General features: G+C 54.0%; 1 protein-coding gene across 1 annotated transcript in view; it reads right to left on the bottom strand.

Annotated features, from left to right (window-relative positions):
* Positions 1 to 19,797, bottom strand: part of LOC133356470 (uncharacterized) — a 61,104-nt gene that overhangs the window by 13,790 nt on the left and 27,517 nt on the right. The window contains exon 2 of the mRNA XM_061574001.1: positions 8,259 to 8,659. Within this exon, the coding sequence (XP_061429985.1) occupies positions 8,259 to 8,491 (233 nt within the window). The 5' untranslated portion in view covers positions 8,492 to 8,659. The remainder of the gene's footprint in view (positions 1 to 8,258; positions 8,660 to 19,797) is intronic.

Genomic DNA, 19,797 nt, shown 5'->3' with positions numbered 1-19,797 from the left:
GGATGTTCTCAGTTCGAATCTGGCAGGCCGGCCCGGTTAATACTGCGGTGTGCGTCGACCGTGAATAAGTGGCGTCTGATAATTGTTTTTTTACCCTTTTATCTGGCAACAAAACTGACACCTTTTTTACAAGGAGTCATGTTTGCATTGACCACAATACCTGCAGTCATAATGCAAACAAAAATTACAACTCTGATAATGTATGCGCTGTCCTTGAATTTGATTGCTCCACACCCGAGACAGCTTTCCTTAGAGGCTAGTCTCACATGGTGTTGAACCAGATGACGCCAAAAAGCGCACAACTCAAAGACAATGCACCATCAGAGTATGAGAGCTCGGGGTAAGCATTGACACCATTGGAACCTCCTTTGCCAGTAAAAAATATGATAATTGGTTTTTTACCCTGTCAGGTTTGTTGCCAGAAAGAAGCGTAAAAAAACAAGTATCATATTTTTACTGGCAAATGAGGTTCCAATGGTGTAAGTGGCGTCTGCTTCGCAGCAGATGTCGAATATTCCGTGACGTCGTTTTGCGAAGAGGAAGGCATTGGCGTGCCGGTGTCCTCTTCCAAACTTGGCGACGTTTTAAACGTTTACTTCATCGGGAATCGCGTGGCAATCGTCGCTTCCCCGCTGCGAACGCCTGGCAGGGCTCTCTTGAAAAAGAGTCTTGAGGCTCAACGAGGCTTGCCCGAGTCAACGAGCAGAACGACAAATAAAAACAGTAAAACCCAGAACCATAACCCTGTACAGGCTACACATCTTAGGCTGAGTGGACCTAAAGGGGACCCCCAAGCAGTAATAAATAATAATTTATTGTTTTTGATCACACGCCAGGGAGTCTCAGAGCACTTGACACCCGATAAGCGACTTGCATCTCATCCAAAAACCCCTGACGGGCACCCCGCAGAGGTCGCAACCGGGTACCCGATACCCGTACCCTACCCGACACCCGGCTACCCGTACCCGTACCCGGCCGGGTACGGGTACGGGTAGCCGTTAGCGACCCTGGTGCGGCCAGGTACGGGTACGGGTAGGCCGTGAGTCACTGGTGAGTAACCGTTTGTCACTCATTTCGGGTAGGGTACGGGTAGGGAACGGGTACCCGTACCCGGCCGGGTACGGGTACGGGTACCCATTTGCGACCCTGGTGCGGCCGGGTACGGGTAAGGAATCAAAACCCGTTTGCGACCTCTGGCACCCCGGTGCCAGCAGTCCATGTGCTACCCCCCCCCACTAGCACGAGCCTGCCAGTAGTGGGCGCTGTTGCTATGCGTGAAATTCCAATTGAGTCATCCGGCAACGTCATCTTTCCGACTCTTGGCCAACTTGGACCCCGGCGCCGGCAAACGACGGCGTCCTCGTTTCCAGCGCCGTCGCGGGATTACCGAGCGATGGCCACGGCCGGGCACCCGAACCGGGTCGGGCGGATGCCGGTTGCTGGCGACGGATGTGCCGTGTGGGTGGCCGGAAATCGAACTCCTTGTGTCGCCAGAACCGAGGCCCGGGCAATGAAAAATTCCCCACCCGCGACAAGCCACGCGAGGGACAAAGAGAGATTCCCCCGCGCGGCCGCCGCCGTGCAGGCTGTGCGGCTCGATCCAGTGAGCGGGCACCGGCTACAGGGCAGAGGTCGCAACCGGGTACCCGATACCCATACCCTACCCAATACCCGGCTACCCGTACCCGGCCGGGTACGGGTAGCCGTTTGCGACCCTGGTGCGGCCGGGTACGGGTACGGGTAAGGAATCAAAACCCGTTTGCGACCTCTGCTACAGGGCCGGCATCACCCACCAGGAGGTGTTGCGGCCACCAGCGCCACGCCCAGCCAGTTGCCTTGGTCGCCCACCGTTGACTAGAAATATAACCCGACCAGGTAATCGCTTGAAATGGCGAGTCTACCTCGGGGAGGCCCAGGTCCTGTTCGGATAGAACGTGCCACAGATGCTAGCCGTGGCCAAAACTCAAGACTCCGGTGCGTACGCTCATAGGCGCAACGTGCGAGCCACTGAGCCACCACTCACATACACACACACGCAGACTGCACACCCCCGCCCTGCTTACCACCCATAGCCTGAACAGACTAATTCTAGATTTGAAGCTTTTGTGACTGCAAGGATTCATACTCTTCGGCTTTTTCGGTAAAGTCATGTAGGTACAAAATATAAATAAATTTAATAGAAGTAATAATTTATTTTATTTTTATTTTTTACCTACGTGACTTTACCGAAAAAGCCTGAACAGACTGTCGGAGCAAGTGCAACGCATACAGACGCATCGTTGCAAGCAGCCACCCCCAGCAGGTCAAGCGATCCTCGTAGCGACCAAGCAGAATGCAGCCCCGGCGGACGCACTGCGAGACGGGAGTGAAGGAGAGGAGGCCATCTACTTGGTTCTTTCGGTAAAGTCACGTAGAATGGGAATAATACAATAATAAAAATACTACATAATAAAATACAATTCTCACGACGTTTCGGCCACAATGCAAGCAGCCGTCCTCAGGTGAAGAACAGGACGGCTGCTTGCGTTGTGGCCGAAACGTCGTGAGAATTATTTTATTATGTTTAATTTTTATTATTTTATTATTTCCCTTCTACGTGACTTTACCGAAAGAACCAAGAAGATGAATCCCTGCAGTCACGAAAGCTTTAAATCGAGAGGAGGCCACTCCGATCCCAGGCATCGTCAAGACCCCATGCGGCGCTTGCATCTCAAAGCAGCTTACTCCCCCGTAAAATGAAAGACAAAGATCCCCGTGCAGCCTTAATAGACTGTAGGAGCAAGTGCTAGTGGCCGGCATGGCACATGAGGAGAGGGTGGCCAGCACCGCATTGCACCAGGAACTCCTTTTGAGGCCGAGTAGACCTGGGGAGGGCCCAGTACCGGTTCAGATAATCGTGACTGGTGTTGACTGTGAGCAGAAATAGAACTTGGGTCGTGGGATTCGTAGCGGAGTGTGCTAACCGCTACACCACTGCTTCCCCACTCGCACCAACACACACACACACACTCCAATGCGAGGCTCTAGAATGTACTTTGAGCCTTAAGGCCAGCAATTAACTCTCAGTTGCCGGGTTTGTTCGGCAGTCATAAGCACACACAAAGACAAAGATCACCCATATAGCATTAACACTGTCAGGGCAAGTGCTGTTAGCGAGCACCTATGAAGGTCCGCATGGCACGCGAGGGCTACCAACACCACGCCCAACCACCTTTGTCTCCCCAGTGGTAACGTTCACACACACCGCGAGGTACTGATTTAACGCCGAGTAGATCCAAGGGAGCAGAAATCAGACTGGGGTCGCCGTGTTTGTAGCGCAGTGTGCTAAATCACTGCGCCACCTCTCGCCACTGCGTCACAAACACACGGACAGGCAACACGCACAAATACACGCACCCCTCGCTCTCCCTCCGACAGTCGGTATCTCGTGCCACCTGTCCAAATACACGAGAGGCACCGTACATACACGCAAACGTGTGCGACACGGCAACCAGAAACATGCCAAAGCACACACAATGACCATCACCACCAGCCACAAACGCATACGTGAACCTGGCCTGGTCTCCCCGAGGTGGTGAAAATGCTGCAGTGCGGTCAACGTGAATAACGGGGCTGAGACGACGGCGCGCTACCGTGGTAGGCACTCGACGCCAGCACGGTGCATTCAATCAGTGCTGTGCCACCTCAGTCAGCCCAGTCTCACCCGTCATACTCACTCAGAGCCACACGTCACTCACTCAAAGCCACTCACTCACTCAGAGCCACGTGTCACTCACCCAGAGCCACACACTTACCCAGAGCCACTCACTCACTCACTCAGAGCCACTCACTCACTCACCCAGAGCCACTCACTCACTCACCCAGAGCCACTCACTGACCCAGAGCCACTCACTCACTCACTCAGAGCCACTCACTCACTCACTCACCCAGAGCCACTCACTGACCCAGAGCCACTCACTCACTCAGAGCCACTCACTCACTCACCCAGCCAGAGCCACTCACTCACCCAGAGCCACTCACTCACTCACCCAGCCAGAGCCACTCACCCAGCCAGAGCCACTCACCCAGCCAGAGCCACTCACCCACCCAGAGCCACTCGCTCACCCAGAGTCACTCACTCACTCACTCACCCAGAGCCACTCACTCACCCAGAGTCACTCACTCACTCACTCAGAGCCACTCACTCACTCAGAGCCACTCGCTCACCCAGAGTCACTCTCTCACCCAGAGCCACTCACTCACCCAGAGCCACTCACTCACCCAGAGTCACTCACTCACTCACTCACCCAGAGCCACTCACTCACTCACCCAGAGTCACTCACTCACTCACCCAGAGTCACTCACTCACTCACCCAGAGTCACTCACTCACTCACCCAGAGCCACTCACCCAGAGCCACTCACTCACTCACCCAGAGCCACTCACTCACCCACAGCCACTCACTCACTCACCCAGAGCCACTCACTCACTCACCCAGAGCCACTCACTCACTCACCCAGAGCCACTCACTCACTCACCCAGAGCCACTCACTCACTCACCCAGAGCCACTCACTCACTCACCCAGAGCCACTCACTCACTCACTCACCCAGAGCCACTCACTCACCCAGAGCCACTCACTCACTCACTCACCCAGAGCCACACACTCACTCACCCAGAGCCACTCACTCACTCACTCAGAGCCACTCACTCACCCAGAGCCACTCACTCATTCACTCAGAGCTACTCACTCACCCAGAGCCACTCACTCACTCACCCAGAGCCACTCACTCACTCACCCAGAGCCACTCACTCACTCACCCAGACCCACTCACTCACTCACTCACCCAGAGCCACTCACTCACTCAGAGCCACTCACTCACTCAGAGCCACTCACTCACCCAGAGCCACTCACTCACCCAGAGCCACTCACTCACCCAGAGCCACTCACTCACCCAGAGCCACTCAGTCACCCAGAGCCACTCACTCACTCACTCACTCAGAGCCACTCACTCACCCAGAGCCACTCACTCACCCAGAGCCACTCACTCACCCAGAGCCACTCACTCACCCAGAGCCACTCACTCACTCACTCACCCAGAGCCACTCACTCACTCACTCACTCACCCAGAGCCACTCACTCACTCACTCACTCACCCAGAGCCACTCACTCACTCACTACTCACTCACCCAGAGCCACTCACTCACCCAGAGCCACTCACTCACTCACCCAGAGCCACTCACTCACTCACTCAGAGCCACTCACTCACCCAGAGCCACTCACTCACTCACCCCAGAGCCACTCACTCACTCAGAGCCACTCACTCACTCACCCCGCTAGCCACTCACTCACCCTGCTAGCCACTCACTCACCCCGAGCCACTCACTCACTCACCCAGAGCCACTCACTCACTCACCCAGAGCCACTCACTCACCCAGAGCCACTCACTCACTCACCCAGAGCCACTCACTCACTCACTCACCCAGAGCCACTCACTCACTCACCCAGAGCCACTCACTCACTCACCCAGAGCCACTCACTCACTCACCCAGAGCCACTCACTCACTCACTCAGAGCCACTCACTCACTCACCCAGAGCCACTCACTCACTCACCCAGAGCCACTCACTCACTCACCCAGAGCCACTCACTCACTCAGAGCCACTCACTCACCCAGAGCCACTCACTCACTCACCCAGAGCCACTCACTCACTCACTCACCCAGAGCCACTCACTCACTCACTCAGAGCCACTCACTCATTCACCCAGAGCCGATCACTCACTCACTCACTCACCCAGAGCCACTCACTCACCCAGAGTCACTCACTCACCCACAGCCACTCACTCACTCACCCAGAGCCACTCACTCACTCACCCAGAGCCGATCACTCACTCACTCACTCACTCACCCAGAGCCACTCACTCACCCAGAGTCACTCACTCACCCACAGCCACTCATTCACTCACCCAGAGCCACTCACTCACTCACCCAGAGCCACTCACTCACTCACCCAGAGCCACTCACTCACCCAGAGTCACTCACTCACCCACAGCCACTCACTCACTCACCCAGAGCCACTCACTCACCCAGAGCCACTCACTCACCCAGAGCCACTCACTCACCCAGAGCCACTCACTCACTCACCCAGAGTCACTCACTCACCCACAGCCACCCACTCACTCACCCAGAGCCACTCACTCACCCAGAGCCACTCACTCACTCACTCACCTAGAGCCACTCACTCACCCAGAGCCACTCACTCACCCAGAGTCACTCACTCACCCACAGCCACTCATTCACTCACCCAGAGCCACTCACTCACTCACCCAGAGCCGATCACTCACTCACTCACTCACCCAGAGCCACTCACTCACTCACCCAGAGCCACTCACTCACTCACTCACCCAGAGCCACTCACTCACTCACCCAGAGTCACTCACTCACCCACAGCCACTCACTCACTCACCCAGAGCCACTCACTCACCCAGAGCCACTCACTCACTCACTCACCTAGAGCCACTCACTCACCCAGAGCCACTCACTCACCCAGAGTCACTCACTCACCCACAGCCACTCATTCACTCACCCAGAGCCACTCACTCACTCACCCAGAGCCGATCACTCACTCACTCACTCACCCAGAGCCACTCACTCACTCACCCACAGCCACTCACTCACTCACCCAGAGTCACTCACTCACTCACTCACCTAGAGCCACTCACTCACCCAGAGCCACTCACTCACCCAGAGTCACTCACTCACCCACAGCCACTCATTCACTCACCCAGAGCCACTCACTCACTCACCCAGAGCCGATCACTCACTCACTCACTCACCCAGAGCCACTCACTCACTCACCCAGAGCCACTCACTCACTCACTCACCCAGAGCCACTCACTCACCCAGAGCCACTCACTCACCCAGAGCCACTCACTCACTCACCCAGAGTCACTCACTCACCCACAGCCACTCATTCACTCACCCAGAGCCACTCACTCACTCACTCACCCAGAGCCACTCACTCACTCACTCACCCAGAGCCACTCACTCACTCACTCACCCAGAGCCACTCACTCACTCACTCACCCAGAGCCACTCACTCACCCAGAGCCACTCACTCACTCACCCACAGCCACTCACTCACTCACCCAGAGCCACTCACTCACTCACAGCCACTCACTCACTCACCCAGAGCCACTCACTCACCCAGAGCCACTCTCTCACTCACCCAGAGCCACTCACCCAGAGCCACTCACTCACTCACTCACCCAGAGCCACTCACTCACTCAGACCACTCACTCACTCACCAGAGCCACTCACTCACTCACCAGAGCCACTCACCCAGAGCCACTCACTCACTCAGAGCCACTCACTCACCCAGAGCCACTCACTCACTCAGAGCCACTCACTCACCCAGAGCCACTCACTCACCCAGAGCCACTCACTCACTCACCCAGAGCCACTCACCAGAGCCACTCACTCACTCACCCAGAGCCACTCACTCACTCACCCAGAGCACCACTCACTCACCCAGAGCCACTCACTCACTCACTCACCAGGTGAGCCACTCACTCACTCACTCACCCAGAGCCACTCACTCACCCAGAGCCACTCACTCACCCAGAGCCACTCACTCACTCACCCAGCGCCACTCACTCACCCAGAGCCACTCACTCACCCAGAGCCACTCACTCACCCAGAGCCACTCACTCACCCAGAGCCACTCACTCACCCAGAGCCACTCACTCACCAGGTGAGCCACTCACTCACTCACCCAGAGCCACTCACTCACTCACCCAGAGCCACTCACTCACTCACCAGAGCCACTCACTCACTCACCAGGTGAGCCACTCACTCACCCAGAGCCACTCACTCACCCAGAGCCACTTACTCACTCACTCACTCACCCAGAGCCACTCACTCACTCAGAGCCACTCACTCACCCAGCGCGACTCACTCACCCAGAGCCACTCACCACTCACCCAGAGCCACTCACTCACTCAGAGCCACTCACTCACCCAGAGCCACTCACTCACCCAAAGCCACTCGCTCACTCACCCAGAGCCACTCACTCACTCACTCACCCACCCAGAGCCACTCACTCACCCAGAGCCACTCACTCACTCACCCAGAGCCACTCACCCAGAGCCACTCACTCACTCACTCACGCAGAGCCACTCACTCACTCAGAGCCACTCACCCACCCAGAGTCACTCACCCAGAGCCACTCACTCACCCAGAGCCACTCACTCACCCAGAGCCCCGCGTCACCGTACTCACTCAGAGCCGGCGGCCATGGCTCGCTCGTGCCGGGCCTGCTCGCCGAGGGAGGCGCGTCGCAGCAGCAGCAGCGCCGTTGTCGTGCCCGCGGTGGCGGCGCTGGCGCTGGCGATGACGCTGGCGCTGGCGGCGGTGTTCCCGGCGGCGCTGATCGCGGCGACCGTCGTGGCCGCGTGGCCGTCGCTCGCCGCCTGGGCGCGTGGCTGTCGCGAGCCACTCGCACGCCGCCTCATGGCGAGCGCCGGGGGGCAGGCGCGTCTCCCAGCGCGGAGCGGACGCCATCGGACATCTCACCCAGCGGCGGCGGCAAAGTCGGCAAAGTCGGCAAAGGCGGCAAAGTCGGCGAAGTCGTCGAAGGCGGCACGGCCACGGGGTCCCCGGCCCGGCCGCCTCTCGCGCTCCTGCACGCACGGAAGGTCGGGGGGGGGGGGGGGACGACTTCAGACTCCGAAGCCATCGACCTCGGCGGCACGCGGTGGGGCCTCCACCGTGCCAAGAAGCAGTAGCAAGGCTACGTCAGCCAGCCGATCGTTGCACACAAGGGGCACACTGAAAGTTTCAGACCAAAGAGTTGGAAATTAGGCAGTTTAACTTAAAACCCGAATGCATTAGGAGGGGTTTATTCTGGCAGTGACTGGCAACAGGGCTGAGAACATAAACTCATGAACTCGCTGGACTTGAGAGCCTGGTTTCATCACAACTCGGTCTATGTGAGTCTACGGGTCTCTATGCGAGTCTATGGGTCGAGATGTGAGTCTATGGGTCTCTATGTGAGTCTATGGGTCGAGATGTGAGTCTATGGCAGAGGTCGCAACCGGGTACCCGATACCCGTACCCTACCCGATACCCGGCTACCCATACCCGACCGGGCACGGGTACCCGTTTGCGACCCTGGTGCGGCCGGGTACGGATAGGCCGTTAGTCACTGGTGAGTAACCGTTTGTCACTCATTTCCCAACGTCTTGTCTCTTCTCACAATTCAAGTTCCTAGAATCAACCCACCCGCGCCTGCAACATGGCTTCATCCCAGAGGTCGCAATCGGGTACCCGATACCCGTACCCTACCCGATACCCGGCCGGGTACGGTTAGCCGGGTATCGGGTAGGGTACGGGTAGCCGTTTGCGACCCTGGTGCGGCCGGGTACGGGTAAGGAATCAAAACCCGTTTGCGACCTCTGGTCTATGGGTCTCTATGTGAGTCTATGGGTCTCTATGTGAGTCTATGGGTCTCTGTGTGAGTCTACGGGTCTCTATGGGAGTCTATGGGTCTCCATGTGAGTCTATGGGTCTCTATGCGAGTCTATGGGTCTCTATGCGAGTCTATGGGTCTCTGTGTGAGTCTATGGGTCTCTGTGTGAGTCTACGGGTCTCTATGTGAGTCTATGTGTCTCTATGCGAGTCTATAGGTCTCTGTGTGAGTCTGTGGGTCTCTATGAGAGTCTACAGGTCTCTATGTGAGTCTTCGGGTCTCTATACGAGTCTATCGGTCTCTATATGAGTCTACGGGTCTCTGTGTGAGTCTACGGGTCTCTGTGTGAGTCTATGGGTCTCTATGCGAGTTTATGGGTCTCTATGCGAGTCTATGTGTCCCTGTGTGAGTCTATGGGTCTCTATGCGAGTTTATAGGTCTCAGTGTGAGTCTACGGGTCTCTATGAGAGTATATAGGTCTCTATGCGAGTCTATGGGTCTCTATGCGAGTCTATGTGTCTCTATGCGATTCTATGGGTCTCTATGCGAGTCTATGTGTCACTGTGTGAGTCTATGGGTCTCTATGCGAGTTTATAGGTCTCAGTGTGAGTCTACGGGTCTCTATGCGAGTCTACGGGTCTCTATGCGAGTCTACGGGTCTCTATGCGAGTCTACGGGTCTCTATGCGAGTCTACGGGTCTCTATGGTGACCAGGCTGAGACCATCACCTCACTGCAATGAAGAACTCGTTTTAGTCAAAGCCAGCCTATGAGTGGCACCAACTTATTCACTCTGACCTCTGACCTCACCGGCCACCTCTGCACAAGTGTCACCTCGCGTTTCTGTTTGTTTTCGTGCTAAGAGCACTTTTGAGGACAGCGCTGCATTGCAATGTTTGGATGTATTGTCGCTCGTCTACCCCAGGGCAGCCCCACCGAGCCTGAAGACTCGTTTCCAGGAGGGTCCTGCCAAGTTTGTCGGAGTAGCGGGTGATGCTGCAGCTGCGTGTAATCCCAATTGAGTAATTTGCATGACATTTTTCAGCATTGGGAAGTTTCGCTAATTCCCGTTAAACTGTACGCTTTTTATAGCTATGAGAGGAAACCCACGCAGAACAGGGGGCGAGAGAAGATACAAACGCCACACAGACCGGCACCCGAGTCGAAAATCGAACCCAGGCACTTGTGTTACCACTGCGCCAACTCTGCCACCCAAAGATTGTGCGACACGCAGGAGGAAGTTGGAGCACCTGGAGAACACCAACACAAACGAGAGGGGGTAACGCCAGAGGTCGCAATCGGGTACCCGATACCCGGCTACCCGTACCCGGCCGGGTACGGGTACCCGTTTGCGACCCTGGTGCGGCCGGGTACGGGTAGACCGCGAGTCACTGGTGAGTCACCGTTTGTCACTCATTTCCCAACGTCTTGTCTCTTCTCACAATTCAAGTTCCTAGAATCAACCCACCCGCGCCTGCAACATGACTTCATCCCAGAGGTCGCAATCAGGTACCCGATACCCGTACCCTACCCTACCCGGGTACGGGTACGGGTAGGGTACGGGTACGGCCGGGTACGGGTACCCGTTTGCGACCCTGGTGCGGCCGGGTACGGGTACGGGTAAGGAATCAAAACCCGTTTGCGACCTCTGGGTAACGCTCAAAAGTTCCGCACAGATGGGGCTCAATCCATTTGCTTTACTCCATCGCCGCCCGAGTCTTCAACACACTGAACTCCCAAGTGTCCCGCACGACCGCGATCCAGGAGGCTGAACGCGGCTCAACTTCCAAGTCACGTAGGTAAAACATTTAAATTAATAAAAGTAAAATAAAATAAAAATCACGACGTTTCGGAGGCAACACAAGCTTCCGTCTTCAGGTGGAATTTCTCATTTACTTGATACAGCTATCGTGCTGTGACGGTTCCACCTGAAGACGGAAGCTTGTGTTGCCTCCGAAACGTCGTGATTTTTATTTTATTTTTATTTTACTTTTATTAATTTTTATTTTTTACCTACGTGACTTTACCGAAAAAACCAAAGAGTATGAATCCTTGCAGTCACGAAAGCTTCAAATCTAGAATCGACTTCCGAGCTTCGACGCGGTCGGCCACGCTCGGGGTCTCGTGGCACGTGGGCTGTGCTCGCCAGTAACCGACAGGAGCTTCCGGTCCGTCTCATCAGCAGGGCGCGACGCAATCAACAACGTGGCTGTCCGACCGACCTTAGGGGCACAGGTGAATCCGTGACCTCGGAAGATCACGGGGTAGAAATTTCGGCGCGGGGGCAACCGGGATTTGAACCCAGGGACTCAAGTTTATCGACACGGGAGGGATGACGGTCTGTGGAGAGACCTGGGCAATGATTTAAACTGTCCGCCCGCGTGGTGCGGGACGCTGCGAGCTCAGCCGGCCGAGCCAACGAGATTGTCTCATTCATGCTCCGTCATCTCCTACGACGGAAACGAGGGGCTCCACTGGAAACCCATCCAAATAGTTCCGGTGGTAAAGCCAGACCGCCCGCATTCATCACCCGCTTTCGCTCACAGCGGGGCAGGCGGGGCGGGAGGCGGAGGAGCAGTAGTCAGCGCATTGCGCTATAAACCCAGCGCCACAAACATTATTCTGGGTCACGGCGAACGTGAGCGACGAGCGATATCTGTTCCGGTCCTGGGTTCCCCTCGCGCACACAAACCCGCCGCTGGCCAGCGCGGTGAAGTATTATCAAACAACGGCTCGGGCGGCAATCATCGCCGCCCCCCCCCCGCCTCCTGGTAGACTAATGCCCGCTGGTAGGCCAGGTCCCAAGTTGGCTTGTGCAAAATAAGTAATATTTTAAAAAACTTTTTTTTTTTTAAACACGCTTTTATGAAATGTACTAGTAATGGCAGAACTCCACAACTCAGGAAGTGGCCCCGAAACTTGCCATAACTTAAGGGACCGTGGCCAATTACAGCCAACGTCAGTTGAACGTGGATAATTAGACCCAAGATGAAACATAACATAAAAAAAGATGGTTTAAAAATATTTTTGTTATTTTTAATGATAGATTATAGTATGTCATCAGTATGACATAAGTATACCAAGTTTGCAGTCGATACCACATTGGGAAGTGGGTTAAAATTGAGTTACAAGATTTGAGGATACGACAACAACAGTGAGTTAATAGAAAGCGTGTAAAAAGATGGTTTAAAAATATATTTTAATTTTTTATGATAGAATATGGTATTGTCATCAGTATGACATAAGTATACCAAGTTTTCAGTCCATACCACATTGGGAAGCGGGTTAAAATTGAGTTACAAGATTTGAGGATACGACAACAACAACAGACAGAGTGAGTTAAATAAAAGCGTGTAAAAATAAAAAGGGCGAGCTGTCATAGGACACAAATGTGTCGAGGTGAGATGAGATCTCAAACGCTGCAAGGCACCCCGGCGAATAGGCGGACGCGATATCAAAAACACAGATCGTGACGTCACGATCTGTGTCGGCCCACGTGGAAATCAATTCTTGAGGATCGAGGCATTGGTGCACGTCCCCTGTTTACAGCCCCTGAGCCAGTGATGGAAATTCCACATTCTTATGGCGGGGAGCGAGTTCCTCCAACAGTACGGAGACCAATGCCAAGTCCACAGTGGTACTCTCATTTTATCGATGCCGGAGGGATGATTGGCTGAGTCAACCCCCAAGCGGGGTTTGAGTTCAGAGCCCCTCCCATTGCGAGCCGCAGAGCCACCTGGCCCCGGCAAGGCAAGGTAATTTACCCTTTTTACCGGGTAAATGGGTAAAGGTGTCGAAATGCCAAGAGGTAAGGTAAAAGGTAGGGTAAAGGTAGCTCGGAAGAATCACCCGGTAGGGTAAAGGTAGCTCGGAAGAATTACCCGGTAGGGTAAAGGTAGCTCGGAAGAATCACCCGGTAGGGTAAAGGTAGCTCGGAAGAATTACCCGGTAGGGTAAAGGTAGCTCGGAAGAATCACCCGGTAGGGTAAAGGAAGCGCGAAGTATTACCCGGTAAATACGGTACCTTGTTTAACGCTAAAAGCTCCGTGGCGCAGTCCGTGGCCTCCATTTAATAAGTAATATTAAAACAAACTTTTTTTAAAACACGCTTTTATTAAATGTACCAGTAATGGCAGAACTCCACGACTCCAGCAAGTGGCCCTGAAACTTGCCATAACGTAAGGGACCGTGGACAATTAGACCCAAGCCGAAACATAACAAATAAAAAAGAATGTTTAAAAATATATATATTTTTATGATAGAATATAGTATTGTCATCAGAATGACATCAGAATACCAAGTTTGCAGTCGATACCACATTAGGAAGTGGGTAAAAATTGAGTTACAAGATTTGAGGATACAACAACGATGATGACAACAACAACAATGACAACAACAAGCGTGTAAAATTGGAATCATCGAGAATATTCTATATGAATAAAGCGCTCTACCTAGCATTTACCGTTATAAACCTTGTTCATGTGTAGTTCCCTAGTAATTACCCTGTAATCGGGTAATTCGTATGGGGTAAGGGTAAAAGGTAGGGTAGAGTGATTGTATTGTGGTAAGAAAAAAGGTAGGGTAAAAGTAGGCTCGTTGTTTTTACCTTTTAACTTTTACCTTACCTTGCCGAGGCCTACCCCCAAGATGCAACGCACCGTAGCGCGCTGCTGGAATGTATCACTTACGTGGATTCACGTGAATTATTAGACACGTGATCCGCGAATGCCACGTGTAGGCTCATGCAGAAAAATGTACTGTACCAATGAGAGACAACACTAATTTACGGCCGAGTCGATCTAGGAGAGGGCTAGAACTGGCTCGGATTTTACTCGCCACTTTTGTTCAGCGGCTGGAAATCGAACCCGGATAACCACACGCTCGCACCGCAGTGCACTAGCCACTGTGCCACACACGCACACACATATACGCACGCACGCGCACCTCACACACAGGCATCGAATGTCTACGCTTGATGCAACCTGTCAAGGATTTTAATACACACACGTACGCATACACGTAGAGCACACACAGGCCACACACACACACACAGGTTACACACGCACACACACACACACTCAGGGTACACACACACAGGTCACACACAGGTCACACACACACAGGTTACACACGCACATACACACACACATTCAGGGTACACACACACAGATCACACACACACCACACACACACACACAGGTTACACACGCGCACACACATTCAGGGTACACACACAGAGTAAACTCGCATTCAAACAGAGCACACACACGCAAGAATAAAGATAAAGATCCCCCGTGTAGCCTTAACAGACTGTTGGGCCAAGTGCTGTTAGCGAGCACCAATGAAGGCCAGCACGGCACACGATGGCCAGCACCACGCCCGGCCACCTTTGACTCCCCAGTGGCGATGTTTACACACCGCACCAGGTACTCATTTGAGGCTGAGTCGACCTAGGGGAGGTCCAGTAGCGGTTCAGATAATCGCCACTGGTGTTGACTGCGAGCAGGAATAGAACTTGGGTGGCCGGGTTCATAGCACAGTGCGGCAACCAAGATCCTACCGCTCCCCATAAACACACAGAGGGTATATGAACACACACACCCACACAGGGTACAAACACAAGGTACACACACAAACACACAAGATACATACACACGGTACACACAAACACACAGGGTACACACACACAGGGCACACACTGTACACACACACAGGGTACACACACACAGGGCACACACTGTACACACACACAGGGTACACACACAGTGTACACACACACACAGGGTACACACACACACAGGGTACACACACACTGTACACACACACAGGGTACACACACAGGGTACACACACACACAGGGTACACACACAGGGTACACACACACACAGGGTACACACACACTGTACACACACACAGGGTACACACACACACAGGGTACACACACACACAGGGTACACACACACACAGGGTACACACACACAGTGTACACACACACACAGGGTACACACACACAGGGTACACACACACACAGGGTACACACACACACAGGGTACACACACACACAGGGTACACACACACACAGGGGACACACACACACACAGGGTACACACACCACACAGGGTACACACACACACAGGGTACACACACACAGGGTACACATACACACAGGGTACACACACACACAGGGTACACACACACACACAGGGTACACACACACCACAGGGTACACACACACACAGGGTACACACACACACAGGGTACACACACACAGGGTACACACACACACAGGGTACACACACACACAGGGGTACACACAACACACAGGGTACACACACACACAGGGTACACACACACACAGGGTACACACACACACAGTGTACACCACACACAGTGTACACACACACACAGTGTACACACACACAGTGTAACACACACACACAGTGTACACACACAAACAGGGTACACACACAGTGTACACACACAGGGTACACACCACACACAGGGTACACACACACACAGTGTACACACACACACAGGGTACACACAACACCGGGTACACACACAGGGTACACACACACACAGGGTACACACACACACAGGGTACACACACACAGGGTACACAACACACAGTGTACCACACACACACAGTGTACACACACACACAGGGTACACACACACACAGTGTACACACACACACAGGGTACACACACACACAGGGTACACACACACACAGGGTACACACACACACAGGGTACACACACACAACGGGGGACACACACACACACGGGGTACACACACAACAGGGGTACACACACACAGGGTACACACACACAGGGTACACACACACAGGGTACACACACACAGGGCACACACACACACACACAGGGCACACACACACACACACAGGGCACACACACACACAGGGCACACACACACACAGGGTACACACACACACCGGGTACACACACACACAGGGTACACACACACACAGGGTACACACACACACAGGGTACACACACACACACAGGGTACACACACACACAGGGTACACACACACACAGTGTACACACACACACAGTGTACACACACACACAGTGTACACACACACACAGGGTACACACACACACAGGGTACACACACACACACAGGGTACACACACACACACAGGGTACACACACACACACAGGGTACACACACACACACAGGGGACACACACACACACAGGGTACACACACACACAGGGTACACACACACACAGGGTACACACACACAGGGTACACATACACACAGGGTACACCACACACACAGGGTACACACACACACACAGGGTACACACACACACAGGGGACACACACACACAGGGTACACACACACACAGGGTACACACACACACACAGGGTACACAACACACACACAGGGTACACACACACACACAGGGTACACACACACACACACAGGGTACACACACACACACACAGGGGACACACACACACAGGGTACACACACACACACACAGGGGACACACACACAGGGTACACACACACACACAGGGCACACACACAGGGTACACACACACACACAGGGCACACACACACACACAGGGTACACACACACACAGGGTACACACACACACACAGGGTACACACACACAGGGTACACACACACAGGGGACACACACACACAGGGTACACACACACACAGGGTACACACACACACACACAGGGTACACACACACACAGGGTACACACACACACACAGGGTACACACACACACACAGGGTACACACACACACAGGGCACACACACACACACAGGGTACACACACACACAGGGTACACACACACACAGGGTACACACACACAGGGTACACACACACACAGGGGACAATACACACACACACAGGGGACACACACACACAGGGGACACAGACACACAGGGTACACACACACAGGGTACACACACACACACACAGGGGACACACACACACAGGGGACACACACACACAGGGTACACACACACAGGGGACAATACACACACACACAGGGGACACACACACACAGGGGACACACACACACAGGGGACACACACAGGGTACAATACACACACACAGAGGGCACACACACACACTGTACACACACGGCACACACTGTACACACACAGGGTACACACACAGGGCACACACACACAGGGTACACACACAGGGTACACACACACAGGGGACACACACACAGGGGACACACACACACAGGGGACACACACAGGGTACAATACACACACACAGAGGGCACACACACACACTGTACACACACGGCACACACTGTACACACACAGGGTACACACACACACATTCAGGGTACACACACACAGGTCACACACACACCACACACACACAGGTTACACACGCACACACACATTCAGGGTACACACACACAGGGTAAACTCGCATTCAAACAGAGCACACACACGCAAGAATAAAGATAAAGATCCCCCGTGTAGCCTTAACAGACTGTTGGGCCAAGTGCTGTTAGCGAGCACCAATGAAGGTCAGCACGGCACACGATGGCCAGCACCACGCCCGGCCACCTCTGACTCCCTAGTGACAATGTTTACACACCGCACCAGGTACTCATTTGAGGCTGAGTCGACCTAGGGGAGGTCCAGTAGCGGTTCAGATAATCGCCACTGGTGTTGACTGCGAGCAGGAATAGAACTTGGGTGGCCGGGTTCATAGCACAGTGCGGCAACCAAGATCCTACCGCTCCCCATAAACACACAGAGGGTATATGAACACACACACCCACACAGGGTACAAACACAAGGTACACACACAAACACACAAGATACATACACACGGTACACACAAACACACAGGGTACACACACACAGGGCACACACTGTACACACACACAGGGTACACACACAGGGTACACACACAGGGGACACACACACAGGGGACACACACACACAGGGTACACACACACAGGGTACACACACACAGGGTACACACACACAGGGTACACACACAGGGTACACACACACAGGGTACACACACACACAGTGTACACACACACACACAGGGTACACACACACACACAGGGTACACACACACACAGGGTACACACACACACACACAGGGTACACACACACACACACAGGGTACACACACACACACAGGGTACACACACACACACACAGGGTACACACACACACAGGGTACACACACACAGGGTACACACACACACACACAGGGTACACACACACACACAGGGTACACACACACACACACAGGGTACACACACACAGGGTACACACACACACACACAGGGGACACACACACACACACAGGGTACACCACACAGGGTACACACACACACACACACAGGGGACAACACACACACACAGGGGACACACACACACAGGGTACACACACACACACACAGGGTACACACACACAGGGTACACACACACACCACACAGGGGACACACACACACACAGGGGACACACACACACAGGGGACACACACACACACACACACAGGGGACACACACACACACAGGGTACACACACACAGGGTACACACACACACAGGGTACACACACACACGGGGACACACACACACACAGGGGACACACACACACAGGGTACACACACACACAGGGTACACACACACACACACACAGGGTACACACACACAGGGTACCACACACACACAGGGGACACACACACAGGGTACACACACACACACACGGGACACACACAGGGTACAATACACACACACACAGGGGACACACACACACACAGGGTACACACACAGGGTACACACACACACAGGGTACACACACACACACAGGGTACACACACACACACAGGGGACACACACACACAGGGTACACACACACACACAGGGCAACACACACACACACAGGGTACACACACACACACAGGGTACACACACACACACAGGGTACACACACACACACAGGGTACACACACAGGGGACACACACACAGGGTACACACACACACAGGGTACACACACACACAGGGTACACACACACAGGGTACACACACACACACACACAGGGTACACACACAGGGGACACACACACAGGGTACACACACACACACACACAGGGTACACACACACACACACAGGGTACACACACACAGGGTACAACACACACACAGGGCACACACACAGGGGACACACACACAGGGTACACACACACAGGGTACACACACACACACGGGACACACACAGGGTACAATACACACACACAGAGGGCACACACACACACACTGTACACACACGGCACACACTGTACACACACAGGGTACACACACAGGGTACA

The sequence above is a fragment of the Lethenteron reissneri genome, chromosome 54, assembly GCF_015708825.2.
Source record: "Lethenteron reissneri isolate LAM-NWPU_2019-01 chromosome 54, ASM1570882v1, whole genome shotgun sequence".
Classification (NCBI taxonomy): domain Eukaryota; kingdom Metazoa; phylum Chordata; class Hyperoartia; order Petromyzontiformes; family Petromyzontidae; genus Lethenteron; species Lethenteron reissneri.
The sequence above is the reverse complement of the archived record's forward strand: the minus strand, read 5'-3'. Positions and strand labels throughout refer to the sequence as shown.